General features: G+C 43.7%; 1 protein-coding gene across 1 annotated transcript; it reads right to left on the reverse strand.

The window, feature by feature from the left end:
• Window positions 1–1,646: 1,646 nt before the first annotated feature.
• On the reverse strand, window positions 1,647–8,594 carry elk3 (ETS transcription factor ELK3). The gene is made up of 5 exons (XM_026362539.1): window positions 8,322–8,594; window positions 4,964–5,195; window positions 4,153–4,860; window positions 2,863–2,985; window positions 1,647–1,783 (listed from the first exon to the last, which is right to left on the reverse strand). The coding sequence occupies exons 2-5, from the start codon at window positions 5,168–5,170 to the stop codon at window positions 1,688–1,690; spliced, it is 1,134 nt and encodes a 377-aa protein (XP_026218324.1). The 5' UTR covers window positions 5,171–5,195; window positions 8,322–8,594; the 3' UTR covers window positions 1,647–1,687.
• Window positions 8,595–9,318: the final 724 nt, after the last annotated feature.

Below are 9,318 nucleotides of genomic sequence, written 5' to 3' on the forward strand. Positions count from 1 at the left end.
GCTAGGAAAGTGCCATGAGCACCACTAATGCTTGATAAACTCCGTGATAACAGAGTATTAATGTAACATTAACTTTAACACAGTTTGCAGTAATAGTGTAATAATCTTGCGAACTTTTCAACAGTGATTGTGAAGTTTTCTACAGATTTGTGCTACGACATAAAGATAAGGAGACAGGATTGTTCTACTATGAACTGCCAGCTGTGTTTCTGCTAATCAAACTTCCTGTATATGAACAGCAGTAACATGCACGAGAGGAGATTTCTACAACAGCTCAATATTTATCATTGTAAAACTGTACTTTTTTCAAATGAATGAATGACCTGGATTTATGTGAACATGTCTGAACGTGGATGTGTGTGTGTGTGTGTGTGTGTGAGTGAGTGTGCGCGCCTTAGGCGTGGAAGGCCTGCTGTGTTGTGAACTCGACCTCTCTGAAACACTGAGCTGCCGGCGAACAGTTGGTGTGTGACTCTTTTTACTGGAACTATTTATTTCTCATAACCATTGGAAGTAAATTTAATCTGTTTCATAAAGCGCCTGTGCAGCAGTCCTTCTTTGTGGAGTGAAAATGGTTATCACCAGCTAAAATGACTACAGTTATTATGCAAAGTAATTAATTTTATTCCAAAAACACAGTAACATTTCTTTCTAATAAAAAAAAAAAAAAAAAAAAAACAGCTAAAAAACAATTCAACACAAGCAAATCACTGAGAATAAACTTCCATTGATTTCTGTATAAAAAATAACCAGGAGGCATCTTACAAAGAACTTTTGTGCAATTTTGACCTGGAAAGCTTAATACATTTACAAACATTTGACAATATTGAAGGCACAGCTGGTACAAAGCTTAAAAGTATGGTGTTTTTTTCCTTTTTTTTTTTTTTAAAAGCACAAAACTATACAAGAGAGAAAAGTTCACAGCGTCAAGTATACTCGTCAAAGCAATGCAAAATACAAAATGAGGACTTTCAGAGCATTTCGGCACTCTAGCTAGCAGGCGTTCTGCTAGGAGTCGGGGTTTTCAGCTCACGTGGCCACATGTATGACTCAAAGAATCCAGATCCGGACTTGTTCTTATTTGAATGTGTTAAAAAAAGATAAACTTTAAAGCACTCTTAAATCTGTATAATAATACATTATTACCACATCTTGTTTAAACTGTACAGAAAACAAATTACAAGACGTAGATATTGTCATCACTGTCTATCTGTGCTATCTCTTGTTATCTCATAATTCTTGAATGTTTTTATCCAGATCTTTGTCGTTTGAGTCAGACATGTGGATACTGAGATTAGTCAGGGAGGGGGGGAGAAAGAACAATAACATATTTAATTCCAGCCAGTGTTTACCACTGAAATTTAAACCAAGAAGACAGAGATGAGGTCTGACCTCCAGTTAATTTCTTTGGTTTCAGCTTCTTTTCATTTGCATCCTGAAAAGAGGAAAAAACACCGAACACAGACGTAAAGAACAAGAGCAGTTAAACTGTAGTGAACACAAAAAGAAAATGCAAACACTCTTCTCAGAGAGCAAAGCCCCAGAGTGAATTCCCTGTATCTTCTTAATAGATGTAAAGAAACAGGTTTCATATCAAAGTGTAAAAAGACTCGGGGGGGGGGGGGGGGTGGGGGGGGGGGGGGGGTTGGTCTTGGTTCAGGTCTCTCTAATAGGACTCAGGCCGACATCAGGACTTGTGGGAGCTGGAGGACAGAAGCAAAGGAGTTGGAGCATCCACGTTGGGCAAAGGCACCGGGATGGGTCCGTTCAACAGTGTGGGAAACTGCAGGGAGACAGTGACGGTTAAAAGCTGGAAATGATCCAAGGAGACGGCACAATTATAAAAATCTAAGTCGGCTATTTCCATATGATGATGGAAATTAAGTCATTTTTCAATACGACCACCAGGAGTCACCAAAGACAGTAGCATTCGAATCTCCTACACCTAGGGGATTAAAGGAGATGTATCATAGGGCACATTAGCAGACGTGTGATTGGCTATTCACACATGGGGAGCTAGAGAAACTTCAACAGCTGGCTCGTTTTTGACCTCCACACAGCTGACCAGTCAGACCACGTTGGGTTGTGTCATCGGACACAAATTCCCCTGCATTCCCTCAGGCTGATTTCAATAAGGTATGGTCTGGAGGAGGAGATCTTCAGATCAGAGCAACAAGCAGTTACGATGGAATACACTGGCACCTTAAAGTTAAAGCTAGTGGCTAGGTTGCAATGGGTGGAAGGGGCTCCTGACCAATCAGCCCTCTCCCTTTTCCCCCTCGCCAACAGGAAGTTGCCCCTTCGTCTTGTCCGGACCAGAACGGAAACATCTGTAGGTTATTTTGAAACCCTGGCACACGGTGAATCACACACACACACACACAACTGTGTGAAAACAACTGCAGTGTGAATTCACTACACAGGCGCTGCAGTTAAGAGTGAGGGATTGGCTGTAAATACAGATGTAACAGGACGGTTTATTGGCAGAGATTTAGTATCCATCCATGGTAAACATAGTTTAACAAGCAACAAGCAGAAAGAGTCCAAAAGGGAATAGGACGTATCAGGTAAAATCCAGGATTAAGTCATCAATATGCTTCCATGTAGTCAGACTGTGAAAACCCCCTCCTCCACACTATTTTGAAACTGGACATTTGACGACTTCTCCAACACTTTTTTAATACGTTTCTGAAATTGATGATCCAACTTCACATGATTGTTGTTGTTCATTCTACTCTATTCCATCCTTACTACAGCTACTGCCCGAACACTTGTGCCATCCTCATTCAGAAGAAAGCCAGCAGACACTGGAGATCCTCGTGTGTATTTAAAAAAAAAAAAAAAAAAAAAAGTTAATGTTACCTGGAAGAGGGGGGCGTGGCTCTGCAGCTGGGCGGGGCTAAGGGGTCCCACTGGACTCAGGTTGGACCAGAAGTGAATGTTGGACAGTAGAGGACTGGGAGTGAGCAGCAGACCAGATGGAGCCTGCACACACAAAACCCAAAAAGAAATGTCAGTGGAGAAATACTTAGGTGTTTGTTCTGGCTGAGAGTCTCCAGAGCTGTGGTGGCGTTGTCATGTCATTCAGTCTCACCCAGAACTCCTGGCCAAGTCTGCCCTCTAGTGAACTCATGTCTCCCAGACACACTAACCTGGCAGACTGAGTCCATGTAGGCCAGGAAACTTCACTGAAATCTGTTTTTCTTCTGTTTTACTTTCTGGTTCAGCACAAACACAATCGCAGAAATACAATTGAACACATTTTCCACTAACTAATGCTGTATGGCTAATTCTGCTGAATGTAAAGCACTGACCATGGACCACAAGGTCTCTGGTTTGCATTTGTCATTCCCCATAGACCTCCTCCCTCATTTCCTGTCTTCCCTCCACTACTGGCTGTCTTAAAGGGCTAAAATGACTAAAGTCATATTTTAAGATCTGTTTTTGTGGCATGAAGCTGTCTCAAACTTCCTGCGATACAGGGCAGCACATTGCCCATGTGTCACTGTACCTCAGATACTGTTCACCACCCTTACGCATGCTGATCTAAAACTGGCAGCAGTGCAGAGATTTCCCCTTCTAAAGGTTTTTGAGCGAGGCTCACCCTTCTGACCAATCAGAGAAGGGCAGTTGTTTTTGGCTTCGCTGTCATTCATTGTGACAGCAGGTTCGCAGCTTTAATTCGACCTTTTTTGGAGGTATACTTCAAAGTAGAAAAGGAGTTGTAGGCACTGACATCAACGCAGTGTTCACGTGAACACGCTACACACGTCGACTGATGAATGTTTTAGCGTACACTTTTGTTTTCCGTCAGTGATGCAGCAGTGTGTGATTACTCAGTCTGGATACTCAGCTGAATGCCTCAATGTAGTCAGACTGTCCTGGTTTGGTCAGTGTGTTGTTGCCAGTGAATCAGGAGCTTCAGAAACATATGGCTTCACTTATAAACCTCCCCCTCTTCCTCCGTCGCCTCCTCCTTTCTTTCCGCTTACCTCTTTCCATCTCCTCCCTGTCTACAAGTCGGCCTCTCTTCCTCCAAAATCACTTCTCCTCCTCCTTTGTCTGTAACTCTTGTTCTCCTTCCTTATCTGACCTACTGAAGGGCTAGTATGTGTACGGTGGTGCTGAACGTGTTATGGTGTGAAAGGGTACCTGTGCAGTGAGGAAAGCAGGGGTCAGGGACCCTGAAGGCAGCGCGGGACTGTTGAGGGCGATTGAGACGAGGTCACTTCCTGTCAGGAGCAGGGAAGGGGTGGAGATTTCCAGGCCTTTGGGTTTCTTGCCCTTCGAATGTGCCCCACCGGCTAATCCCCTTCTCTCTGGTGTGGTTGTGCTCTGCGACCTCTCCCTCTCCCTCTGACCTGATGACAGGTTTAGAGGTTGAGCACTCTGTTCTAGCTCATCAGTATCTGTGCTCTGGCTCTGCCCCCTCCATTGTACGTGGGTGGGGCTCTGAGGCGGGGAGGAGGAACAGGAGGACAAGCGCCGCTGCTGGGGCGATGGCCTGGAGGCATGTGAGGTGTCAGTTGAGGATGGCGGCGGGGTTGAGGGGAGGGAGGATACGAATCGGATAACAGAGGAGCTGTCGTCATGCCGGTCGGTTCTGGGCTCTGTCTTGATCGGCCATTGTGACTCTAGGGATTGCAGGGAGCTGACGGTGAATGGAGAGTACAGGCCTGAGGGGAGGTATTGGTTTCTCCCACCCCCGTCCTCGTCTTCAGCCTCAGGCTCTGATGTTGCCCCCCCACTTTCCTCGCTGATACGGCCTGACTCCACCATCGCTGGGTCCATCTTCAGAATCTCAGGGAATGACACGAACTTGTAGACAAACTTCTGACCTATTACCTTTTTGATGATGTTCTACAGAAGAAACAAGACACAATATCAGTTTTCAGTTGGGTTTATGGCCCCAAGGACATAAAGCACCTTTAAACCACTTAGAGAATTTACATATGTTGCTCACTTTGTCATAGTAGTAGCGCAGGGCTCTGCTCAGCTTGTCGTAGTTCATGTTGGTCTTGTTCTTGCGTAGCCCCCACAGTTTGGCCACTTCCTCAGACTTGAGTAGCTTGAACTCGCCATCGTGGGACGTCCAGCAGATGAGATGTTTGTGGCTTTGGTCGAGCAGCAGCTGCAGCAGGAACTGCCAGAGTGTGATGGAGCTCTCCATGATCAGAGGACACCAGAGACACAGGCTGCAAAGGTCACACAGAAGTAAGACACAATAAAATCGAATGCAGCCCACACGTGTCGCAGTGTATCATCACTGATTGACCGTCAGCCTGTAATGGCCTCAACTGTCCTGCAGTCATATAGATAGAAATGTATGGAATTGCTTTGTACCACAACTTTCCTGAGAAAACAGCTTTCAGTTTATTGTGATAATAGATTGTTCAAGAAAAGAAAGTCAGGAGGCTCATGGGAAATGTGGTCCTAATTTTCTACCTTTAAATATTGTATTGGCCTCTTGGGGAAAACAAGCTGTAAACGCCTCATTCGTGTATTATCAGCTTATAAAACTGTCACAATGAGCGACTTCCACATTACACATTAGTTACTGATTGAGCAGCAGCTTTAACACCTACTATTAAAGGTCACACATTTGAGCTGTGTGCAGGAATATTGAGAAGTGAAACACTGATAAAATTACTACGTAGGCTTTCTGTATGATGAAAGAGTTACATAGGTAATTTAACTTTAAAATGTCATGTATAAATCATTTCACAGATGCTCAGCAGACATAAAAAGAGGGAAGGAAACAAAGGAGGAGGGTGGGCGGATGGAGAGGAGGAGGATTGTTGACGTCAACATAAATGTGTATCCTTGTCCTTCCTGTGATGCAAACCCCACTATAAGCCACAAGCATAACAGTGCTGACCATGCCCAACACCGGGAATTTCCTGTCCCGAACTGTGAACCCGCAAACACACAACAACACAAACATGTAAACAGTATAAAGGCTCCACGGGGCAAACAACTTACTGTAACTGAACCGAGTCTGATCTTGAACACACAAAATATTCAGTCTGCATCTCACTGACCCACAGGGTTTGGCTTCCTCACACTCAACGGTGCAGTTCCAGTAATACATCCAAGTTTGAGTTCATAAACTTTAAAAAAAAAAAATGAATCAACGAGCAGAAAAACACAACACATGCAGGTGATACCTCATGAAATATGAGATGTCACTTTAAATCTTTTAATTCAGCCTTCTTTCACTGATGAGGTCAGACCATCTAATGATCATTGTAATGGATTTTACATGTACATCTCCCTGAGATGATTATTTGAAACAATTCAGGCCCCTAATTGCTATTTTTTTCTTCTAAATACAAGGCCAGAAATGTAAAAGAATACCAGAAGTGTTAACAGGTGACAGATTTCTAAATCATTTGAGAAGCTTTCTACCATTGTTGTAAAGTAAATCTATTGCTGCCTTATGTACTGTTAATAAACGACACTGTAAGTGTATTTCTTTTTTTCTTTTGTATATTTATAATTCTTCACTTGCATTGAAATGTCTTGAAAATATTCTGTGTGTGTGTGTGTGTGTGTGTGCGAGTGAGAGAGTGAAACGGAGAGAAAGAGAAGGAGATGGCCAGACGTTGGTTGGTTTTCAAATGTTTCCATAGTGATAAAGCAGGATGTGGTCAATGACCCTCTGCCAAGACAAGCACGAGTCTAACCGACGTGTTTACCTGGAAACCACTGACTGTCTGTGAGAATCTGTGTGTCTGTCACTTTTTTCATTCTTCTCTTGCCTCAGTCAGATCATTTATGCCATCAAGGGCCTTATTGTCAGGAAATAATACGTCGTTAAAACCAGATTTAATTTGCAGCCATGACAATATGAGACTTTGCAGTTGCATCAGAGCTGTCTACGACAACTACATCTGGGGAAGCACTGAAGCAAAAGGGTTTCCAACATGATCCCCTATGAGTAGTGATAGTTACCTACTTTACTGACAACACATGAATCCGTAAGGCAAGGCTAACAATAAAAGGAAAACGACAGGAGAAAGTGCATGTGATGCAAACAATATGCCACCAACATGAACACACACACACACACACACACACACACACACAACCAACCATACCCTCGCTTCCTTTTTCCTGCATGGGTGTGTGTGTTAAGTGATGGAAGACCTGCAGTTCTGTCTGTCTGTCTGTCTAAACCAGGACTTCCTGTCATTCAGCTTTAGGGGTGTCTCTCCCCGAGAAAGGCCTTTACTCTCTGGGAGGTAGAACTTCCTGTCACCGGGAAATACCAGGAACAAACACACATATGTTTTTTTTCTGTGTATAATGATCTGTTATTGTTAACACTTAGCGGATGATTAAATTGTCTTGACCACCTGAACACCACACACACCCACACACATATACACACATATACACACACACAACAATGTAATTAGAGTGCATCAACAGTATGTCCTGATGTCAGACTCTGTTTGAACCATGCTTTCACACTGAAATTTCCCTCATAACAAGTCTGGACTTGAATAAATCAACAGCAAGAAATGTTGATTTATGGAATTTAACGGGAAACCGGTATGGCGCACTACTCCTTAGTATTACAGCTTACAGCTTGACTGTATCTGAACCACCTCCCACTGTGAGTTTAAGCTCATATATGACCCACGTGTAAACATTTTCTTTCTCCAAAAAAGAATATATCATATATACACTCTTGTGTACTTTGGACACAAACTCTTCAATCTAGCAGCAACAAACCAAACCAAAAGCCACATGACTCTCTATCAATTTTCTTTGGGCTGGTCATTTCTTATTTTTGGGAGTATGTGTGTGTATAGGAGGGAGAGGGGTTCTGCTGGAACTCAAATGGTTCTTTGTTTTGCACCAGTGACTCATTTTCAAGATGTTGTCTGCTGCCAGCTTCAATCCGGAAGCGCATGGCAATTAGTCTGCGAAGTCCAGACAAACCAGAAAGTCTACTACTAGATTTTTAAAGGAGCCACGGTTGATTTTTGCACAGCAGTTGGAACACTAACCTATTTTCCTTGTTTTTATATTTAAGTACAGGATAATGAATTTGTGGCAACTTTACGCATACGCCTTTGCCAAATCGGAGACGGAGCTTTAAGGCCTTACGCGCAGCTGTAAGCTTTTTTACGCACAGCTTTAACACTTTACGCACGGCTTCAGCGTCGTTTTCGAACTGACAATGAATATCTGAACTTGATCAGGTTTCAATAAATATCCCAACAACTAATATAAAACAGCTTATGTGGATCTTTTACGCACACATAAATCCAGAAAGTTGTAGGGAGAAGGAAAGTTAACCGTGCACCTACCCTCCTGTGGATGGTCGCTGCTCCTCGTCTGCCCGTGTGTGTGTGTGTGTGTGTGTGTGTGTGTCTTAAATCGGGGAGAGTGTGTTGTATTGGGGCTCCATGCTCCTGCCGCTGCTGCTGTCTGAAAACGGATCCGCAGCTCTTCTCTCTCCTGCCTCAGAGCAGGAAGTCGGGACGCACAGACGGAGAACCGGCGCACTTCCTCTGGCGCAGTATTCCCGTCTGTGTAAACACACACACACACACACACACACACGGAATCACTATTTCCCATAAACACACCCCTTCCTTCAGTCTCTCTTACGCACTCACACACACAGAGACCACGGGACCGCACGCGCGTGCGCTCACTCTCTCTCTCTCTCTCTCTCTCTCTCTCACACACACACACACACACACACACACACACACACACACACACACACACACACACACACACACACACTTTCAGACTTGCACACACCTTGCACACACCTTAGCTCATGCATTCAAATAGCCCAAAGGCAGATGCGCTCACACACACACACACACATTCTCTCTCTCTCTCTAACGCTTTCGCTAACACACACACACACACACACACACACACACACACACACACACACACACACACACGCACGCACAAAGACAAATATTGTAATTCGGACTACACTCATTTCTGAGGCAACTCACAACTGACGTCACCCTCTTCCTGCTCACCAGAAGGGGTTCCTGTTACACACACACACACACACACACACACATACACGCACACACACACAAAAGGTCAAGTTCGGGATTTTCAGTAACCTAAAATTATTGCCCAACCTTTTTATAACGTTGTTGTAATAGCTGCATACATTTGAACACACTACTATTCCTGTGTATTAATAATAATAACAATAATAATGTTTATATATAAATGTCATAGCTGTGCCAAAGGCTCTTGGACACAATTGATGGAGCAGCTGAACGCATATAGGCTATGATATGCACTGCCTAAAAAGTTCATCTTTAA

Source organism: Anabas testudineus, chromosome 23 (genome assembly GCF_900324465.2).
Source record: "Anabas testudineus chromosome 23, fAnaTes1.2, whole genome shotgun sequence".
NCBI classification, from domain to species: domain Eukaryota; kingdom Metazoa; phylum Chordata; class Actinopteri; order Anabantiformes; family Anabantidae; genus Anabas; species Anabas testudineus.

Excerpts from the sequence above, each read along its gene's own strand:
- elk3 (XM_026362539.1), bottom strand. The coding sequence starts at position 5,170 with ATGGAGAGCTCCATCACACTCTGGCAGTTCCTGCTGCAGCTGCTGCTC. Across the intron at positions 4,861-4,963 it reads TGCGCTACTACTATGACAAA|AACATCATCAAAAAGGTAAT; the intron begins GTGAGCAACATA and ends TTTCTTCTGTAG. Across the intron at positions 2,986-4,152 it reads CTGCTTTCCTCACTGCACAG|GCTCCATCTGGTCTGCTGCT; the intron begins GTACCCTTTCAC and ends TTGTGTGTGCAG.